Genomic DNA, 22,995 nt, shown 5'->3' with positions numbered 1-22,995 from the left:
AGCATGTCTCCTGCTGATTCAGTGGCGGTGTTGCTGTGCATGGTAGTACGGGAAACCCAGTCAGAGTATTTTACCACGGTGTTCCTTCTGCACTGGCGGAACAATGCAGATTCGAGAACCGTTAACGGAACCAAACGTCATGAAAATCATTTGGTTCTGCTATTTTGTTTGAAAAATGGAACCGGTTCTTCGGTTCTCGGTTCACAACCCAAGACCTGATTTTTGTCTTCCTTAGAGATGGAGTATATTACATGGGCTCACGCTCGTCAAGCCTTTCAGATAACGGGACGTAAAGATGGGGTACGACACCAGTTGCTCTCTTTAAAATAGGTAAGGATGCAGTAAACGTTACGTTTTAGATAGTAGCCTATATTGGCAATCTCGTTCTGATACTGTAAGTGATATTCCCAAAATAGGGTAGCTCACGAATTCACGCACCTACGTTCATTTAAAAACATTTTCCGATAAAAGTCTTGAGTGTGCCATTTTGGTATAAGGTAAGGGGTGTTGGCTTTGTTTGCTCGTCATAGGATTACGATTTTGGAGACACGAGAGTGTCAAACCGTTCTTAGGGCTCTCAAATAGCAGCAAGACTATTTTTAAAACCTGTATTACACTGCCTACGTTGTGAAGAGGTCGTCTTGCTCTTTTTCTCGGATGCTTGTGCTTTAACATTTGCACGAGTGATATTTACAAAGACTTACGTCACGGCGAATGCGCACGTGCCTAACGGAAATCGCCGCAAATGACTTAAGTTCAATAGTTCTGAGCCTACTTTTAACGATGAATGGTTCGTGTTGATGTTCGCTTTGTTTTTTGCTTTTTCTCGGATGTTCTGCAGCCTCTCCTGTTGGAGAATGACCCCCCCTCAGCTCCTGTCGGAATGCCGTTTCTCTCCGCGTGCACAAGGGCCACGCGCCAGATGGCCACATCATAACCGACTGTGATACTTGATACTATTGCACTAAAGCTGGACCTTAACTTTGCGGATCTGATGGTGAGTGATTCCAAGCACCTAATTTATATTTTTAGTTACAGTTTAGGGCTGTTCATGTTACGAGGAAAAACTTTGGTGTCTCTTAATATGTTATCCACACACACAAAAAAACTTTCGGTGATATGACCAACTGTTTCCCTTTTTAGTACTAACAGCCGTGAATTGAGAGTTTTTTCACCAAACAAACGGGCGTTTGCGGTGGGCAGTAGCATTGATCTCCGATGTGATATACGAAATTAAAGCGATGCCTCACAATGGCATCGCATCATAGATTAACGTTGCATTTTCTCAGGGGCAGAGAAAGAGGATCCATTTGTTGTAGTGCCAGGCGCTTGCTCAATATCGCTGCACTGTTAAATTAACTTTATTCAATTACGTATAGTCGATGCACTGTCTTTGAATCTCTGAAAATGGTAGAGATTGTGTAGAAGGGATTTACTCAGAGGGTAACCGCACTGGTGGCTCTGGAAGCTGGAGAGCGCGTGCGATGAATATCAATTGTCATTGTCAGCTAATCATCACAAGGGGCTGTGGCGTGTCCGTGGCCTTGATTATCCCTGAGGCAAAGGCGATTTTACTTTGTTTTTCGATTACACTGTTTCTATCTGTGCCAGCACCGAAGTATAGCATACTCGAGGTTGTATGACGTGGATAGAGGTTTTAATTGTGTGCTTTATGACGTCTACATTGGCTGTGTGACGTCGGCTGTCGCCGCTTCCTCTTTTCAGATATCCAGCCAATCAGGTCACTGGTATCAACCAACCAGGCAAACGTTTTTTTTTTTTTTTTTTTTTCACCGTATAAAAAGCACACAAGATCACAGCAGCACCATGGAGAGTGCCTTTAGCGCTTTATCTGTTTTAAGCACCAAGGACAGAGACCCGAACCAACTGGGCCTACAGTCAATGACAAGTGTTAAAAATTGCCTTGATTTAATAATTTTTGAACAACATAGATCTCAGCAAGGGCGTAGGTTTGCTTTGAAAATAGGGACATATTGCAAGGAGACAGGCGAAAAGATTAAGATTATATTCTTTTTAAACAAACCACCATTTTAAACAGCGAAATCACATGAATCACCTGATCAGAGTGTTGATGTTGAGAAATGCCACTGCGTGGGTGTACTTCATGGTAAAAAAATAATATTTATTCTCTCATATCACAAGGCTCATTTGTATACTTTTCTCAAGCCTTCTTCTTTTTTTTTTTTTTAACCGTCCCCTTAAAACTTTTAGGTTCGTTAAGCATTATCCTTCTGTCTGGTCAGTGGTTAAACTGATCAGGGTGCATGTTTGGCACACAGTATACTGACCAACATGCTATTTATTATTTATTTATTTAATACAAAAACCGTTGAAACAAAGTAGTTTGGGCCCAAATATCAGTGCATTTTCCTACTATCCCTATCTAAATGTATGTCTATAGATCTCAAAATGCATTTAAATGTAGTCAGCAGCAAGTTTCCCAGTGCTGCTTCTATTTAATCGTTTTTCTGTGTCTATGTAGTGCCTTATGGGTGTGATATTTTATTCTAATTAATATCCCAGCTTCTACTGTTTTCTAGAAATTAGGTGGTCATGACCACCCTGAAGATATTTAAATATTAATAGACATAAATAAATGAACATTAAATATTGATTATTTCATTAGCGTTCTTGTAGAGACTGTGGAGAGAGAGAACACAAGTTAAATAGGAAACCGATATCCTGAATGAGCGGTCAGTTATGCAGCATTGTCCATATATAAAAATATCTGACTGCTGAATACTGCAGTGACCAATCAGAATCGAGTTTTCCAGAGAGCTGTGTAAAAATACAAAGTATGTTCTCCCGAGCACCACATTATCCATTAGACCTTGCAAAAGAGCTTTTTCAGATTACAGAGGACATGAAAGTGCAAGGGATGTGCAGAACAGCTCTTTTAAACAGCACACAAGTGCATACTTTCCACAAGGATTACAGTGAAGATCATAGTTCCCTACCACCAACATTGCAGATGAAAATTAAATTGCATACTAAAGTTAGTTTAATTATAGATCATATGGTAATTTATTTTAGTTGTTTATACGGGAGGGAAATCTTGAATATTAAACAGTATTTGTAGAAAGAATACAAAGATGGTTGTTATATAATGGGTGTTTTACTGCTTTTTGTTTTGTGCCAAGTGTGAGAGAGAGAAGAAAGAGAGAATATGTGCGAATGTGTGCATGAAAGCCTATGGGCCTTGTGGATGCATCTGCTTGTGACTTTTATATATTATCATGTATGTTTGCAACATTTGTACATGTGTGTAAATGTGAGTGTGCACAGTTGGTATATGTTTATGAATACATCTGTAAACGCCTGCAACAAACCCAAACCGTCATATTCTGTTGGAAAGATGAGTCTGTGCACTGGAGCAGACTGATTGACCAAGTTTTGTCTCTAAGATAAGCATGCTCACTGAGGCACACAGAAGGAGAAGCCAAGAACACTCTTAATGCTCAAGATGCATCAAAGACCTAAATATGGAGGAGTCACAGGAATATTTATAACATCATATTAGTATGAACATTTTTTATGAAATTGAACAGTTTCAGCTTTGTAGTATGCTGTAAAGGCGCTGTATTGATCAATCAATTTCAGTGCCTCATTAAATATCACTTTCCTCATACGTCTGTGAGAAAAGTGTCAATCACTTTGGCCCCTGAATGTACAATGTACCCTAATCAATTTAAGAGCCATAGGCTGAAGCTATTTCGCTAATCATATTGAATCCAAGCACAGCCTGAGTGAGAAAGCATGGTGTCTTAGTGACAGCAGCCGGTCCTTTCCCATTGTTTCACTGCCTCCATTTGCTTTAGAATTGGATCTGTCAGTTTTCATATGCTCACCCTCTCAAAACTCCCAACAATTCGTCTCTCAATGGCACACATTTTAAAACTGATTTTAGATGTCATGTTTTATCAGTTATAGCATCCACATAGTATATTTAGTTTTCTTTTTGCAAGTCTGTGATATTGTGATTGCATTTACACTTCTGCCTCCAAAATGTGCTCTCGACTGGTCTGGAATGTTACTGCTTGAAGAAAGAGGGTTAGTGTGCAGAATGGTAGCAGTTTCTGCTAGAGTCCTCTTTTAAGTTCATTACATTAAAGGGTTAGTTCACCCAAAAATGAAAATTATTCCATGATTTATTCACCCTCAAGCCATCCTTGGTGTGTATGACTATCTTCTTTCAGACAAACACAATCTGAGATATATTTAAAAATATCCTTGCTCCTCCAAGCTCCTCCAAACAAGAGGGGGTGGTCCATATTTAAAACTTAAACAACTATAATAACTAGCTTTTGGCAGAAGGCCATACGCATTGATTTGCGGCAGAAGAGTAACCCGTGACCCGACGCATGACGCGATGACGGGAGCGCAGAGGATGGAGCAAAATAAATGAATTAGAAGTGTAAAACGAAATTTTTTAAAGAGAAATGCCGGAGGATTTCGATATAAGAGAAGAGGAGCTCGAGTTTGTTGCCCAGCCCTATTTGTTTGAACCGTGAGAGGCATCTAAGCTTATGCTACTCCTACATCCTGCGTCATACATCACATCAGGGGGTTATTAATTTGGCGCAAGTTGACTTGCGCAGTATGCGTTTGGTCGTCCGCCGGAAGCTAGTTATTTGAATGTATAGTTTTAAATATGCCTTTTAAAAAGCCTTTATTAAAGGCGGGCGTACACAGTGCGAATTCTGACGGTCGGAAGATCGTATGTCCGCGCACGTGTCACGAGTGAGTTTATCTGAAAATCGTACGGACGCAGTGATATACGACACGATTTTACGACCTGCCGATTTCCGAAGCAATCGCACAAAGTTCCGTGTGTGTGTGTGTGTGTCTGTCTGTGTTTGAGAGAGAGACAGAGAGAGAGAGAATTAAAAAGCCTAGTTATACATTATAACTAGCAATAGCTGTAGCTATAGGTAACATCACATCTGATAACTGTAGCTCTTGGGCGATCCGCTGTAAAATATAATCTCTGGGAAGACCATATCATAGTACACAATGCTTGACACATCATACAGCGCTCGCTGTTCCTGCCAGAGTTCAGTAAGTTTATACTCCTTTTCAATGGTCCAAATTTGCCGTGGTGCTGTCGTCTTTCTTCTTCTGTTGTTTTCCTTAGCTCCTGATTGGTCAAGTTCAGATAGATAGACAAATTGGCTTGTTCAACCGCACACATCACGAATTCAAACCGATAGCTCCCAAACTTTTTCGACATGTTTAAAAATGATCGGGAGGTTGCGAAGTGCTTGTAAGGTACTCTGCTCGAACACGAAACGACCAAACGAGCATCAATGATTTCCACGCGCTTGAAAAAAATCGCCTGCGAGCTCGTACGACAGCAAAAATTGCACCGCGTACGCCCGCCTTAATCCACTGGATCTGTATGGATTACTATTATTGTGGATGGGTGCATTTTTTTTTTTTTTTTACTTCAAAATGTGACCCCCCCCCCCCCACTTCACTACCATTATAAAGCTTGGAGGAGCAAGGATATTTTTAAATATATCTCCGATTGTGTTCGTCTGAAAGAGGATGGTCATATACACCTAGGATGGCTTGAGGGTGAGTAAATCATGGGATCATTTTCATTTTTGGGTGAACTAACCCTTTAAGTATTATCCTTCTCTCTGGTCAGTGGTGAAACAGATGCACGAGCCAGACTCGTACAGTTTTCTAATGATTCTCTTCCTCTCTGCATGCTCGTTGGCTAAGACCTGAAGTGACATCTCACTCGCTCTTTATACACTGACCTTTTTTCTTGCTTGCTGATTGGAGTAGACCAGTGGCCAGTTGCATAAACTGCTTAGAGTAGTCTTACAAGTTAGTCATCTATTTTTTTTTCTTCAAGAATGGTCGTAACTTTTTTTTTTTTAAGTCAGTCATGTTAAAAGGATAGATTGGTCTAATTTGAAAAGTAATACAGATTAGCTATAATTAACTGCTTGTTGGTCAGACTAGTTCTTAAGACACAGTCTTAAGTTAGCGGCTATGTTTATGCAACTGGCCTCAGATTGAGAAGCGAATTTAGCAGGTTCAGTCACATGATTCAATACATATATATATATATATATGTGTATATATATATATATATATATATATATATATATATATATATATATATATATATATATATATATATATTTTGATATTTTTTTACTAGTGGGTGCAGGGCACTATAGTTCATTTATGTAAGTGAGAAAAGCAAAATAAAGTAAACTGTGACATATTATACCCAAAAATTCTTCATACAGTGGACTACCAGTAAAACTCATAAAAATTTGGAACCAAAAATTATTCAGACACTTTGACCTGACCATGTTTTGCTTAAGTGTTATCTGACATAATTAAGATTATTTTTTTCTGACACAGTTTAACTCTGAGATCTTGTCATATTGTATTACCATTTTTTAAACTATAGTGAATAAACTGTAATAATGAATGAAATGTTCAAGGTGTCTGAATACATTTTGGTTTGACTTTATATTTTTATTTATACTTGAGATGCACTGATCTGATGTAAAAGCTATTATTTTCACCATTGGTCGATTGCTTAAAAACAGCCGATAATCAGGGCTGATTATATCCTGGCAATCAAATGAGTGCAGAAATATGTGTCGGATTCATACTGTGTGTGAAGAAAATCTCTCGTGCTGAATCGTGCTGAACGACAATAACCCATTAACAGTTATAAAATAACAGGTATCAGCATCGGCAGTTAGCATTCTGAATAATTGGCTATTGGTATCGGTGGAGAAATTTAGTATCGAGAAAGAGAGCGAGAGAGCGTGAGAGAAATAGATCTACACTACCATTAAAATGTGCTTTTATAATTTAATAATTTTATTCAGTTAGGATGCATTAAAGGCACAATATGTAAATTTTTGCTGCTAGAGGTCGCTTATTCAAAACAAAGGCGTAGCTTGATGATGCCTTGATTTTGCGGAATCATGGGAGGTGTTGTCTTTTACGTCTACAGGCGGTGGAAAAGAATCAGGACGGGACTCGGGCAGAAATCATGTTCATGGATGAGATTATTAATGTTACTGTAGTATGAAGCAGAGCAGGGCTGAGTAGGACTGAACAGAGAGCAGCGGAACTTTTATTACGCCACAGTCGCAGCTTCCGCTTCTTCTGGTCAAGCGTATGTGGGGTAAAGCAGTGCTGTTTTATCATATTAGATACATTTGTGTGTTGGAAGTTGTTATAGTGCTACTCTGCGTTTGCTCGGCGGCTGCTATGAGACACTTAATGCACACTGCAGTAAGCTAGGTCGATATTAGGCATGGTAAAACATGGTACTCGCTGTAAATCAAGAAAATGAGATTTAAACAATAAGACTTGCTGTGTTGAGCTATATAACATTATTAATTTTCTGTCGATGAATATTTCCATCCAAAAAGTTGCTCACCTGTCTAATAAAACATAATATCTAAAAAGCATCTTTGGTATTTCCATGGTTTCTACAAAATAGACGCACGGACAGTGGCCAGAAAAATTGCTTATTTCTCTGGATTTAACCATTCTTGGAAACATTTGGGATAATGTAAGTACACAAGTCAGCAAAATATATAATATTGTTGTAATGGTTTTTGGATATTTTAATCCAAAAATCTTACATATTGTGCCTTTAAATGTGTAATTTTACAAATTATTTTTATTTCAAATAATTCTATTTTTTTTTTCTATTTTAGAATGTGCTAATATTTCACAATATTACTGTTTGTTTTTTACTGTATTTTTGATCAAATAAATGCAGTCTTCTAAAAGAGTTTCCACAGCAATACAATATAAGAACCTTTCAGTGAACAGTTCTTAAAAGAACTATTTTATTTTTAGTGTTAAGAACATTCATTTTTTTAATCAGAAGAACCTTTTTCCAGTATGAAGAACCTTTTGTGGAATGGAAAGGTTCTTTATGAAACCATAAATGCCAATAAAGAACTTTTATTTTTAAAGAATGTAATAGACTTCTTTAACTTTTGAACAGTAATATATATATATAGTTTGAAAGCAACTTCTGCCTGGAAAACTTACTAAAACACAGTTTATTGACAGTGAAAGGGATGGATGGTCACAGAACTTGAAGAGTGGGCACAATCTCATCAAGCTGCAATGGATGGGTGGATGAGCAATGGAGTGTGTGTCTATGCAGGGCGGCTGCAGTGTCGCCTATGCTATGTCTAATCACCACTGACATCAGCTGGAGTTTATTTTTACCCAGTCCTAATGGCAGATTGTAATTTGACTTGATATTTTGAGAATTCTTTAAAGCAAATCTTTGGTGTACCAACAAGAACTTTGGCTGGCTCTACTGATATCAAATAAATATCCTAAAAGGGTGACAAACACTGCTTTTACTAATAGGCCTATATTATACAGGCATTCAGTGAAATTCCTAGATTTTCCTGTAGTGAGTTGACATTGGTTAAATCTTTATTTAGAGAAAATTCTGACTATAGCGTACCCCAAAGCCTTGATAAATGTTTTGTGGACACACTGTTTGAAATGACTTTCTCTCAGATGCTTTGGGGCACTAAAGGACTTGATACTAATCAGCATTAACTTTCAGTGCAACAGTGGTTTGATGTCTTAGGGCATTAAAGGTATGGTATCTTTGCTGAAGAACTGAGGTCAAAGGATCAATAATGTGACGCTGACTGATGCTTTATGGGAAACTGATTAATGGGCAGCAATTGTGCTGATCTCACCTTGGATTGAAGCAGACATGCACTCTGGGAGACAGGGCATAATGGATCCAAGTGCAAAAAATACAGTGAAGCTAAATCATATACTATTTTAGGGTTACATTTGCTTTTCATTGTATGATAATTTCAATATGCACGTTGCTTTTTTTCATAGATAATACCTTCGTGGTTCAAATTTATATGTCCTACTGTAGTTAAAGGCTGTCTTTTATTTTTGAAATGGGCAATCTTGTGGATAATAACATTCTGATGATTTCTTTTGACCTAAATATAAATGCCTGTACTCCCAGAGAAGATTGAAGGAAGTGTTGAATGAGGTCTGCATATTATTCACACATTTAAAGATAGAGACTAAGGGAAAGTGGCTGTTTTAATGTTGAACGTAGAGTGTATTCAGTCTGTTGGAGTGTAAAGACATGCATGTTCATCTGTGGTGCTGCTTTCCAGAGGGGAAGGAGCCCTTCAGGCACACACCAAAGGAGATCTTCGGGCTGGGTGATAAAATAGACATGCTGAAAGAGATTGATGTGTATGGGGGCGTAGTCTTTGACTCACAGGGACAATGCTCTCCTATTTTTTTCTTTCTTCCTATCTCCCCCTCCCACTCACCCCCTTTTCTTCCTCTTATTTCACATTTAAATAGATACAACTTATTTACTGGTCAGTTTCTTAAATCCAGCAACTTTATTCATGTTGTGCATCTGTACCATCACACACTTCATCACCAAGAGACTGACTTTTTCAAGCACTACATGAACAAAATGGTATGAAGAGTCAGTTAAAAGTCTGCAACCAAAGATGAACACTAACAATATTCATTCATTAATATATAGAAACAAATTAGCAGGCTGCCGCCATTAGGGAGATTCACATATACAATACAAAGACAATTGCATTTTTATCATGTGACATGTTCTTTTTAAAAAAGTAATCCCTTATTCTGATTTTATTGACAGGATTTAAAGAGGGTGCTGTCCTTTCCTCCATATCCAGGGGATTATCTGCACCCAGTGGTGTACGCCTGCACTGCAGTGATGTTGCTCTGCCTGCTGATTTCTATCATGACATACATTGTACACCACAGGTATGTACTTAATTAAGCTGCACCATAAATTATAATATACAGCATAGATCTGAAAAAAATAATGATTAGTTCATTAGAGTTGAGCATGCACTGATAGTGAAATTCTTGCTGATATTATATCATTTACACTACAGTTCAAACGTTTGGGGTCAGTAAGATTTTTTGAAAGAAGTCTCTTATGCTCACCAAATCTGAATTTGATCAAAATGACAGTAAAAACTGTAAGTTACCTTTACCATATACGCTGAAAAACTGTAAATGGTTTAACATCGCAATTTTGCTGTAAAAAAACTGTCGAAGTTATGTTATTTGCAAGTAAAAACTATGAATTACCATATAATTTATTGTAAAAAAAAAAAAAAAACAGCAAAAGGACATTCCCAGAAGTCCCTGCATTACGCATCACATATGATTACATTTTTTTATAAATATTTCAGTAATATATTTTACATTAGTGTGATTTGTTACATTTTATGTTATTTAGTTCATGTTTTTGCATTATTTTAGTGTGATGTGTGTTACTCTGATGGTGTTTTGTCTTTGTATGTATGACCCTGTGCACCATCTATATACAAAAATTAAGTATTGAGCATGTTTTATAAACAGGCTTACAATGAACTGAACTTTGATTCATCATGTGGCTTTCTATTGTACCTGTATTATTGTGGTGGTTATTAGTACATTTTAATTTAAAAAGGCAGATTTTGGTAGCTAAGTAGGTATATTAACATGATATCATTTAACAAAATATACGATTATAAGTTGTAAAATATACAGGCATACTGTAAAACTGGAAACATTGTCACAGTATTTTTACGGTGAATTTCTGGCAACCACAGTTGCCAGGTTTTTACCATAAATTTAACAGGGAATTTTTTTACAGTGTGTAGAATGACAGATGAATAAATATTACTTTTGAAATTTTCTGTAGAAAACATTGTTTGAATGAGAAGAACAAGAATTATAATAGAGGTGGGATTTTTGGGATGCTTGCTGCTTGACTGTCCTTAAAAAGACTTGGTTGTTATATAAGAGTGTTTGTGTGTGGAATGTGTGTATAAACTCAAAGGCTTGATGCAGGACACAGTATGAATAATTACACTTATAAATGGATAAATAAACAAGGATAATTTGGAGCTGAGATGAGTTTGAAATGAATCCACAGTTGAATAAACGTTGGCCAATAAATATCTATAGTCCTTCTGGTACTGATAAATAAAAATGACTAATATCAACCAAAATGCAATACAGTCATAATATATTTGTGTATTTCTGCAGCCGAATTTCAGCAATGAAGTTTACTAGCGAAAGGTTTTACATGGTGCCTCTTTGTATTGTTGAACCATATGCTTCAGATAAAAAAAAAAAGTCTAAAGCTTTCCTCCACCGAAAACATACAGTAGTCATTTGTAGCACCAGTACTAACACTGGAAGGTCACAGTAGGGATTGTTTTTGGGACAGACTGCAATGATGGTGCTGTGATCCTGAGTCAGACCGCCAATATTTATAGTATCATCACCCCTGACTGTCACAGTTATTTTCAGTGAGTAATGCTTGCTCTGTGGAGAGGGGGCCACTTCTAACCTTAGAGGGTTGGTGCCAAATTTCGTAAGCCACTCTACTTTAAGACAATTTGCAGACAGGGTCAAAGAGATTCTTTAGTCATAGCATTGTGCTTCAAAGGCAGTTACTTGTTCCCTTCAGTAGTTAGCTGTTGATGCATTACTCATGGCGCAACTGTCTCTTCATCTGATTTGAGTGTGTGTGTCTCTGCAGCATAATCCGAATCAGCAGGAAAGGATGGCACATGCTCCTCAACTTCCTCTTCCACACTGCCATGACGTTTGGGGTGTTTGCAGGAGGCATCAACCAGATCAAGTACCCTGTGATCTGTCAAGTGGTAAGTCTCCCAGTTCTCTACCCTGTTTCTTTGGCCTGAGTGAACCACATTATTCATGCCCTGTGTCTGTGGCTCTCAGCTCAGAGTCACTAGCATATGGCCTCTTTGACTCCTGAATTAGCATGGTCGCCATTTACTAAGGCACAGAGGGCTTTGTTTGGCAGGGCTGCTCAGTGTTGAGAGGCTAATGCACCGGGGCTCTAGGATTGCCATAGCCTTTCAAAGTGTAGCACTTATTCCTTCATCACAGACCATTTCCAGCCTGGATCAGTGAGTTAGATTAATTTGATTATGTTTACTGCATGCTTATTAAACATATTTTACTTAATGACAGCAGTTGATTCACTGTCAGTAAAGCTCTAGGTTTAAAAGCATCAGGTTTATGACTGGACGCATAATGAATATGCATTTGAAATGTGGCCTGTTCACAGTATATATACACCAGGGCAGTGATGACTGTCAAATTCCTCCTCTTTCACATTAAAAATGTGAAAAAAGTAATTTGTAAAATGTATCAAGGGTTGTGAGTTGAATGTGCAGATGATGCATTCTGGGTAATAAAGTGTTCATCAGTACATGTATCAAATCTGAATAAATATATAAACTAAATCCATCCATCCATCCCAATCCAAAATTACATTCATACATTTTTCTACATGAATTTTCGAGTTCATCAGTTCTGCATCCTATTTGCTACCTCAATTCAAATTCAGGGATTTTCAATTAAAGGGTTAGTTCACCCAAAAATGAAAATTCTGTCATTAATTACTCACCCTCATAAAAGGATTAGTTCACTTTCAAATGAAAATTAGCCCAAGCTTTACTCACCCTCAAGCCATCCTAGGTGTATATAACTTCTTTCTGATGAACATAATTGGAGACATATTAATAAATATCCTGACGCATCCGAGCTTTATAATGGCAGTGAACAGGACCAATGAGTATGAGCTGAAGAAAATGCTTCCATCCACGTCCATCCATCATAAACTTGTACTCCACACGGCTCCGAGGGGTTAATAAAGGCCTTCTGAAGCGAAGTGATGCGTTTGTGTAAAAAAAATCCATATTTAAACAAGTTATGAAGTAAAATATCTAGCTTCTGCCTTCCGTATTCAAAATATGAAGAAAGTGTAAAAATTATTGAAGTTAAAAAAGCTTACGCTATGTCCTACGCCTTCCCTATTCAACTTACGGAAAAAGTGTAACTGACGCGACGCCAGTTTACACTTTCTTCGTAACTTGAATACGGAAAGCGGTTTAAATATGGATATTTTTTTTACACAAAAAGCATCGCTTCGCTTCAGAAGGCCTTTATTAACCCCCCGGAGCCGTGTGGAGTACACATTTATGATGTATGGATGTGGATGGAAGCATTTTCTTCAGCTCATACTCATTGGTCCTGTTCACTGCCATTATAAAGCTCGGATGCGTCACGATCTTTTTGTGTGCAAAAACAAAACAAAATTAATGACTTTATTCAACAATATCTTCTCTTCTTTGTCATTCTCCTATGTTGTTTACATTCAGCACTTCCAGGTTCTACTTCAGAACGCTGACTCATTAATGGCCGACTCCTGCGTCAGCATCACACGCATGCGGCGTGCTGCTCACTTGAACAGCGTCGGCCAATACTGAGCCAGCATTTTAACTATGTCTTTAGTACCTTTCTAGACCTTGAAAGTGGTGGTTAAATTGCAGTCTATAGGGGATAAAAAACCTCAAGGATTTCATCAAAAATATCTTAATTTGTGTTCCGAAGATGAACGAAGGTCTTATGGGTGTAGAACGACATGAGGGTGAGTAATTAATGAAAGAATTGTCATTTTTGGGTGAACTAACCCTTTAAATTCTAAATTTCATGATCAGTAATGTTAATGTGTGTAATCATGGCTGACAGAGGAAGTTTGATTGGAGGAACCTGTAATTGAGTCACACAATACAAAATGTAGTGTTTCATTGCTGGATGATGTCAAAGGAAGACTTGTGCCAGGTGAAGACAGAGAGCAAATGATGTGAAATATGCCAACATTTGGCCAGTTGAATGGGACACTGCCACTCATTTCCCTTCCTGGTGTATAGCCAGAGCTGGACAAACAGTGTGATGTAGATGAGCAATTGTGGCTAAATGTTGCTGATTTGACTAGCATTGTGTCCATATCTGTGCTTATTGTGTATGGATGTATTTTATGGATAAATGTAGATTCTTGATTTTTGTTGTGCAGTGCAATGCCTTCTCAAAGAAGCAGGCATGGGCCCAGAGAAAGTGGTGGGCATCAGAGGGAAGGATGTGGAAGGCACGCCATGAAGTGCACACCATCTTTGTCTGATAAACAGGAGTCATGACGGATGCAGAAAAATTAGCTCATCCAAGTCTGTAAATTTTGTTGTATTTCGGTGATCAAATGTTCTCATGTCACAAAATATGAATAATGATTAATGTTAAAGGAAACATTTACAACATTTGTTGAACATTTGAGGTTTATTCCATATATGATCCAGTGCTAGATTGTAAAAAATCTGAAATACATGATACACTGCCATTCAATAGTTTGGGGTCATTTTTTTTTTAAAGAAATGTAGACTTTTATTCAGCAAGTATGCATTAAATTGATCAAAAGTGACAGTAAAGACATTTACAGTATATGTTACAAAAGATTTCTATTTCAAATAAATGCTGTTCTTTTAGACTTTCTATTTATCAAAGAATCTTGAACAAAATTATCATGGTTTCCACATAAATATTAAGCAGCACAACACTGTTTCTTGAGCACCAAATCAGCATATTAGAATGATTTCTAAAGGATCGTGTGACACTGAAGACTGGAGTAATGGCTGCTGAATGGAGTAAAACAGTTAATTAAAATAGTTATATCTCATAAGTACAGTTTTTACTGTATTTTGTAATCAAATAAACGCAGCCTTGGTGAACATAAGAGACTTTTTTCAAAAACATATTAAAATCTCACAGACCCAAGACTTTTGAACAGTAGTGTGCCTGAAATAGTCTTGTACTTCTACTGGGTTGAAGTGTTTTTAAGGTTGAAGTGTTTTAGGTGTGAATGTTTGCTTTTATGGTAGATTGAGTTGATTTCGAGACCTGTGTGAAGTGTTTTGGTGCTTAACCGCTGTGTCAAGCTGTATGTTGAAAAAGAAAACTGTTTAAGAGTTTGGAAAAAGTGTTCTTCGTATTGCGTAAACCTGTGTGGTTTCTGGAAGCATTCCTGCTAGATCATTCCATTTACATTGCTTAGGAATCATTTGCATAATCTAAATATTTAGTTTAATATTAAATAGTATTTAATATATTTACGTGACAGTATTTACATTTTCCTAGATGTAAACAAGAAGGGAATTTCACATTCATTTTTTTATACATTTACACAATTAATTGAAAAAACATGACAGATACTCACAGCACATAATAATTTACATCCAGTGGCTCACATAAACACAATGCATTTCATATATGAACGGATGGGTAGGTTTCTTGGATGCAGTAAGTGCATTGGAGCAAAGAGGACAACAGCATGACCTCACTGTCTGAGGAGGATTACCTCAAACTCCCCCTCAGTGCATCCTTCCTCACACACCAAGGTGGCTACACACACACACTTCTGTTTAGGTTTTCTGTGCCAGTCTGCTCTCTAAGAGTGAGCTTTCAATGTTTAATGTTTCATCTTGTCTGTTGACAGGTTGGCATTATCTTGCACTACTCCTCCCTCTCTAGCATGCTTTGGCTGCTCTTCACTGCCAGGAATATCTGCAAGGAGGTGTCCAAGGCTCCGCCCATACCTCAGGACAGGGACCCTCCCACACAACCACGCCCTAAAGCCACCATTTTCAGGTACACAGAATGAATGCCCCTGAATTTACTAATGATTGAGAATTCTAATTAAGAACTGGGTTTATTTTTCAAAAAATTCAGGAGCATTTAGTATGTAATGTCTCTAATGTTTTCCAAGGCTGCATTTTTTAAAATCAAAAATACAATAAAAACTGTAATATTGTGATATATTATTACACTTTAAAATAACTGTTTTCTATTTTAATATATTTTAAAATGTAATGTATTCCTGTTATGGCAAAGCCATTACTCTAGTGTTTAGTGTCACATAATCCTTCAGAAATGATTCAAATATGCTGATTTGGTGCTCAAGAAATGTTTCTTCTTATTATTATCAATGTTGAACACAGTTGTGCTGCTTAATATTTTTGTGAAAACTGATACATTTGTTATTCAGGACTCAAAAGAACAGCTTTTATTTGAACTAGAAATTCCTTTTTGCATGAAAGTATTCATTTCTTTTTAAAAATTCTACTGACCCCAGTCTTTTGAACAGTAGTGTATATTTTTTTCTTTTAAGAATGTGGTTTGATATTAATGTTCAGTCAAGTAAAAAGGATTTTATGATTAATAATGATTCATTATTGATCTTAAACTAGAGGAGTAAAGTTTGTGAACAAACTTTGATGTTGGCTTGAGGAAACCTTAATAGAAAGTTAGTATTATAGTTTTAAAAGCCGATAGATAGATAGATAGATAGATAGATAGATAGATAGATAGATAGATTGATTGATTGATTAGATAGATCAAAAATATGCATTATATTTTCCTCACAAACAAACAAACATTAGGGAACCAAAATTCGATACTTTACAACTGCCATCCCTAGAAAAGTATAATTTTCATCAGATATGAAATTCCTTGTAAAACAAAATGAAAATCTGTTTTTTTTTTTTTTTTTTTTTTTTAAACCCCATTTTCTCCTCTTTGACCTCTTTGTCAGGTTTTATCTGGTCAGTGGTGGGGTACCCCTAATCATAGTGGGCGTTACGGCTGCTGTTAGCTTGGAAAACTATGGCAGCAGAGATGACGCTCCTTAGTAAGTATCATATTTACTGGTAGTGCCCAATTAGCTGTCAATTGTAATATGTGTACTCCATTTTTAGTATGCCAGTAAAAATAACAAATGTCACTGATTCCAGGAGATGTCTTAATTGATGCTACAAATTACCATGAGGTCTGTAATTAGATGTGAGTGGTAACGACACTGTCAGTTGAATCACTGTCTCTGTCTGTGCTGCAGCTGTTGGATGGCCTGGGAGCCCAGTCTGGGGGGCTTCTATGGACCCACTGCCTTCTTGGTCTTGGTAATGTGCATCTACTTTCTGTGCACATTCGTGCAGCTAAAGCGGCACCCGGAGCGCAAGTACGAGCTCAAGGCCATGACCGAAGAACAGCAGCGTCTAGCCGCGGCTGAAATTGGCCACTGCCACGCCGTCAGTGGAGAGCCAGGTGAGCACGGTGATCACACAGGCTGCACAGCCATCACAGCCTCTATGTTGGCCAATGAGCACTCTTTCAAAGCTCAGCTGAGGGCCACCGCCTTTACGCTCTTCCTCTTCCTGGCCACCTGGGTTTTCGGAGCACTGGCTGTATCACAGGGCCATTTTCTAGACATGATCTTCAGCTGCCTGTACGGAGCATTTTCAGTCACATTGGGGCTTTTTCTGCTGATTCAGCACTGTGCAAAACGTGATGACGTGTGGCACCGGTGGTGGGCCTGTTGCCCCAACAAACCAAAGGTGGAAGTCAATGGGGAAGCGGCGGGGAACGCTGTCCCCGCCACCCAAAGTCACAGCCATACCCCGTCCCATGGGCAGAACCAAATCCATTGCCAGGTCGACTCGTCCTGCCTGGGTAAACCTCTGCTCTCCCCGCACCTCCACTCCCCATCGCCGCACTGTAAGTTGGGTACTCTGCCTTCCACCCAAAACCACACAAGCACCTGCTGTGCCACGCTTCACAGTCCCTCCTCCTTGATCGGGAATGTGACCCGTCCACAGTCCCTCCCTGATGAACTGCCCCGGCCAACCCTTCCCCTGCAAAGCTGCCTAAAGGACAGGTCTAAGACTCGCTCTTTCAACCGACCTCGGCCCTGCCTCAGGGACTATTCTTACCACATGACCTCCACCAGCATGGATGGCAGCGTGCACAGCTCCCATTTGGACAGCCCCCACAGCGTACACCTGGACAACCCTCTCACCTGCCACACGTCACACTTGGATACTCAACTCTCTTGTCACAGCCCCCATCCGGACAACCAGCTGCGCTGCCCCAGTCCTAGTCCTCACCTCGAGAGTCTGGCCTCGCACAGCCTTCACGATAGCCTCTCCTGCCATAGCGGGCACTTGGACAGTCAGCTCTCCTGCCACAGACACATGTGCTGTGCCAAAGCAGACCCGTTCTCAAGCATATGCTGCCCTAAAGCTGAACCGTTTGTCAGCCCTTGCCAGGCGGAGGATCCTGACATGGGTCCGCTGATGTACAGTTGCACAAAAATGGCAGATAAACAGGACGAAGCCATGCTGCACTTGGATATAACACCTCCGCGGGCACCTCTGTCATGCTCCCAGGCCACGCTTGGCAGGAAAGGCACCCTCAGCCGGAGAGGGACGCTGAGTCGGAACAGTAGTCAGCAGGAGGACTACCTACTTACCTCTGATTCCACAGGTAACATTAGGACTGGACCTTGGAAAAACGAGACAACCGTGTAGGCTTGTGAATGATGTGCTAACCTGTTCTCTCGCCTGAGCTAAACTACTGTGTAGTCCCAGGGCTGTTACCCAAAGGCCCTCTCTTCTCTGAGCTAAGCTACTGTGTAGTCCCTCTGCTGTGACTTCCCTCTCTCACCCGCCCCATATACCTTCTCTTCCCCTTTAAAGAGGTTTGAACCTCTGCTTACCTCTTCTCAGACTTCATTTCATGTCTCATCCCTGCTCCATTAGGTTGGTTCTCTTGCCATTTTGATATGGCAGCAAAGATCACATGCCATACATTTTAATTTGGATGGTCTTTTATAATCAAACTGATTTTTGTACATGTGTTTTTTGGGTATGGTAACATAATGTGCAATTATGTTGTTGTGGATGTGTGTGTGTGTGTGTGTGTGTGTGTGTGTGTGTGTTTAGCAGGTAAGAAAGAAGCGAGTGCATGTGTTTGTGTCTATTTGCATGTGACAACATGCTTGTGTGTATATACCAGATAACAAGATTTCCATTCGTGCAAGATTAGTTCTCTCTTTCAGAGACAAAATCTCCCACATTTCCATTTTGTATTTTAGTAAAAAAACTCTAAATGATCGCCAAGTGTAAAAAAAACACCAGCACTTAATTAGATTTTCACTTTTAAAGAAAACTGTGAATTATCACTAAGGAAGTTAAGATTAATCAATGAGCATATAGTATGTGAGTTACATGTGCCAAATAGTACAATAATTAAAATAAGACTTTTAAAACTGAGATCTACCCCAAAGTACCAAGCAGTCTGTGATATGTGGATAATGGTGTGTGGTTGTCAAAACGAAGCTGTCATTTTTTTTTTCTTCTACAGACATAAAAACAGCAAACAAATAGTCTCCCTGTGTTTCCATGGTGACAAATCATGAAGACAGGTGCCCAGTCAGAATGCATTTTGAACTGCACATGTGATGTATGCACATACAGTATTTAGTTACTGACGATAAGGTGCAATCAGTTCAAGTCAATGGCCTTACAGAACCCGTCAGTTTTGCATTGATCAAAAGTCTTACGTTGCACTAAAGCATGTTCACTATAATCTAGGAAGCAATCATTTACACATCTAATGAGCTACATACATTCATGTGATTGACAGGAAAGCATCTTAGCTTACTGGAAACACTCATGGTATTTATTCTGAGCCAATAATCGAGGGCTTCACTTTCTACATTAGAAGAAAGGAGACTCATTAACAGCTTATATCACTGTGCCAACTCACCTTGCTCATAGAAAATGTCTGATTTTAACATAATACCCACTGCTCATTTGACTGATGAGCTTCCATTAAGACAAAAAGCAAAAAAAAATTAACTTGACATTAACGCCCACCAAGCTGCCAAATCCGGGTGGATTTCAGCAGTGGCGTTTAACACAGTCACTCCTACTGGTGAGTTGAAATATATACACACACACACACACACACACACACACATTTTTCAATTGTAGTATTTTAAAAAGTCATCTGAAATAATAAACTAAGTGCAATGTAGTGATTTCAATACATATCGATACTGAAATATCTGAAACCCTTCCAATACTCATTTTCAGCCTCCCCTTGTTCATTCGTTTCATTTTCTCCGGATGAATATTGTTGGTGTTACAGCGCTTGAATTTTGGTGTGGGATTGCGCATATTGTGCACAATTTTACTCATTCCTGCAGATTTTGTGCTCACACCCAAATTGCACTCACATAAAGCCGCCTCTCAGTACTAAATTGAGTTATTTTTCGCTGCTTATTGTGCTTAAACATTTAAATACACACAAAATAATGTCCAAATTCAAGTATTCACATGACAGTCAGTTATGGTTTAAGTGAACATAAACAGTTGAGAAAGAAAACGAATGTGTAACAGTATAATGGATCCAAGCATCAGGTCTTAAAGTGACAGCAGCCTAATATACCTGCTGCCAAATTATGAGATAATGTTAACTGCCATATAGATATTTTTTTTCCCCATGGTATCAATGTCAAAATTGTGGCCAGTTTAAATGCTGAGTGGCTAGTAACTTTGAAAAACCACTAGTCACAGTGGCTGGTGAGCAAAAAAAGTTAATTATTATTATTAAGCCCTGATTATCAGGCACATTGATTAAAAATAGGTAAATCATATAGTAAGTTCATTGAAACATTAGGCGTGCAATATTTAAATATTTTACTGAATTTTGATTCAAGAAATGAATAAAAATTTACATAATGCAACTAAAAAGTAAGTCACTGAAGAGTGTCATTATGTAAATTAGATTTATTTTTCAGTAAAACTGTTGATCATCAGTTTTGGCTTTCTTGGTTTCATTGAACTTTATATGTAATTTGGTTATTGAATGTTAATTATTCTTGATTTACTTTTTTTCATTTTGAAAAGACGACAAAGTTGCATCTGCACCAACTTATATATTATAAATCAGGTGCAGATGCAACTTTGTCTTTTCATTAAACTTAATATGTGATTTGGTGAGCATATTCTATTTTATTCTATTTAATTCTTCTTAAATTAAGATAAACACATGACCACAGAAATCTGCAAATAACTACTTGTTTCTGTGCACATTTAAGGGGTTATATATAATTTTTTTTTTTTTTTTTCAATACCATGTGGTCGTATTTGTCTCATTTTGTTTTTGATACTATGTGCCATTATTTAATCAGAATGCCAACAGAAGGGTCTTGTGGAACATCTGGAAAATTCTTTGTTGTGTTTCTTTGTGAGCTCAGGGATCATGTTACATTTTTCACAAGTACAACCACACAAGATATAAATTTGCATGGAATTAATATTGGCTATTGTCCCCCAGAGTGTGTCACCAAATAATAATAATAAAATATTTTTTTTAACTCGAAATGCCCCTCACCAGCCAACCCATGCTTCTGCAGATGTGTAGCAAATGGATACTATTAAGCCCTCCCTTGAATCCCTGGAGGAAATGAATTTTGTCTAGCTGCCTGATTTGCCATGTGTTGTGCTTTATCTTCACCCACATGACCCACCTGTCATTTATAGCATATGAAAGAACTGCAGTGATTTTTTTTGAGTACGTGATTTGTGCTCTGACCTGACCCAAAGCCTTTTTTTCTTCTTTTTTTTTTACATGTCACAATTTCCAATAAATGTATTTTATCACCTGATGCTGTGTTCCTGTTCTCTCTCTCTCTTTCTAGAGGTTTCAAAGTATTGTGCGAAAATGCAATGCATAATGCCCAAAGTTGCCTGAGTGCTTCCCTAACTAGATCTATTTCTCATTCCGCCCATTCGCAGTGTTGTGTGAAGGCCAGTGCGCTTTGTCAAAATCATCCCTGAATTCGTCAGGAAGAAAAGGCATCGCCTTCGCCTTGAGTCGGGCGTGTGCTTATCGTGGCTGCGTCTCAGCTCTTGCTGACAGTCTTCAGAGCTGCAGGGCCTGGACGATTGTTTATTCATCAGTCCTCCCCGTTCTGCAGCTGATCCCTGCTCACGCATTCTGTTGTCAAGGTCTCTGACATCAGCTTGGAACTGTAGGAACCAAGAGATGATGAAGAACTGCCAGCTTGTCCTAACTGAACCACTATAGGAGTTTTTAGACTCCAACTCAACAGCTGTGAGAGATTACCGCTGGTACATGTTTGGGAACTTTTCAATGTTTTATACTGAACATTTGCTGCAACACTTAGTTGCCCACAAGGCTTCTTGAGGTCCCGACTAGTAGACTTCTTGAAACACAAAAAAGCCCTTTATATTTAATTGAAGAGGCCTTAAGTCTACGTAAGAATTCAGATCAAGAAGAAAAGGAGAAGAATGCAGGGGCAAACAGGTCATTTGTTGAAGTGGAAGACAAACACCAAAATGCATTCAATCCACACAACTATTTCACACGGCTAAATGCGAATAAGCAATGTTGTGTTCACTGAATAACCCATTGGGTGTTGTCGTTAAAATGTTCTGTGGAGATGAGCGCCTTCGCTTCCAATCGCGTCAGAACTGCAGGGGAGCTGCTCCTCACTTCCATCTGCTGGTGGATTTCAACACTGTCCGACAGAATATAGGCTTGACCGGCTCAGGGCAGGGAGTTATTTGGGCTTGTCATGGGATGACTTGTCTGAGCTGATGGGTTTTAGTCCGTATTTGGTGCCAAGACTGTGGCAGTGTTAATCTCTTCAACAAAATTACTAACAAATTGTTCATTATCAAAGGATTCTTTGATTTCGTAATTATAGCGAGGATGAAATGTGCACCGTGGCAATAGTTAAATTTAACTAAAACATTCTGTTGACAAACAAATCTATACTATAATAATAATAATAATAATAAACAGCTAAAACCATCCTAAGCTGGTTGGCCGGTCTTAAGATGGTCTACTAGCATGGTCATATCTGGTTTAGCAGGCTGGTTTTAGAAGGGTTGTGACTTCTTTAGTTGGTCCGGCTGGCCTTAGCTGGTCAGGCTGGGAGACCGGTTGACCGGTTAGTGGTTTTTTTTTTTTTTCGAAAAACGTAAACCAAAGGCTGCTCGCTTCGGCATTTGACGGAACTAACGCGCAAATGCTAACCCCGCAGGCTTGTACTCACCATTCACCATTTCAAAAGTATCTGAGCAGCTGGCTATATGCAATCTGTGTGCAAAAATATAAGTAGTCTTTGACTTTTACAAGTTAATGTTGTTAAATGGATAAAAACAATTAACATTTAAAGGGATAGTTCACCCAAAAATGAAAATT

The 22,995-nt window shown here is 38.5% G+C and overlaps 1 protein-coding gene across 3 annotated transcripts; it reads left to right on the top strand.

Annotated features, from left to right (window-relative positions):
* adgra1a (adhesion G protein-coupled receptor A1a) lies at window positions 1-21,430 on the top strand. Of its 3 annotated transcripts, XM_051913896.1 has the most exons (7): window positions 1-330; window positions 842-997; window positions 9,698-9,825; window positions 11,603-11,726; window positions 15,419-15,570; window positions 16,514-16,609; window positions 16,814-21,430. In XM_051913896.1, the coding sequence occupies exons 2-7, from the start codon at window positions 995-997 to the stop codon at window positions 18,282-18,284; spliced, it is 1,974 nt and encodes a 657-aa protein (XP_051769856.1). In that variant the 5' UTR covers window positions 1-330; window positions 842-994; the 3' UTR covers window positions 18,285-21,430. The 3 variants fall into 3 exon arrangements, with proteins under 3 accessions (XP_051769856.1, XP_051769858.1, XP_051769859.1); XM_051913898.1 differs by lacking the exon at window positions 1-330 and having other exon boundaries at window positions 410-997; XM_051913899.1 differs by lacking the exons at window positions 1-330; window positions 842-997 and adding an exon at window positions 13,949-15,320 and having other exon boundaries at window positions 9,801-9,825.
* The last annotated feature ends 1,565 nt before the right edge of the window (window positions 21,431-22,995 follow it).

The sequence above is a fragment of the Ctenopharyngodon idella genome, chromosome 12 (assembly GCF_019924925.1).
Source record: "Ctenopharyngodon idella isolate HZGC_01 chromosome 12, HZGC01, whole genome shotgun sequence".
NCBI classification, from domain to species: Eukaryota; Metazoa; Chordata; class Actinopteri; order Cypriniformes; family Xenocyprididae; genus Ctenopharyngodon; species Ctenopharyngodon idella.
Note: the sequence above shows the minus strand (reverse complement) of the source record. Positions and strands in the feature narration are given on the sequence as shown.

Excerpts from the sequence above, each read along its gene's own strand:
- adgra1a (XM_051913896.1), top strand. Across the intron at positions 9,826-11,602 it reads ACATACATTGTACACCACAG|CATAATCCGAATCAGCAGGA; the intron begins GTATGTACTTAA and ends GTGTCTCTGCAG. Across the intron at positions 11,727-15,418 it reads ACCCTGTGATCTGTCAAGTG|GTTGGCATTATCTTGCACTA; the intron begins GTAAGTCTCCCA and ends GTCTGTTGACAG.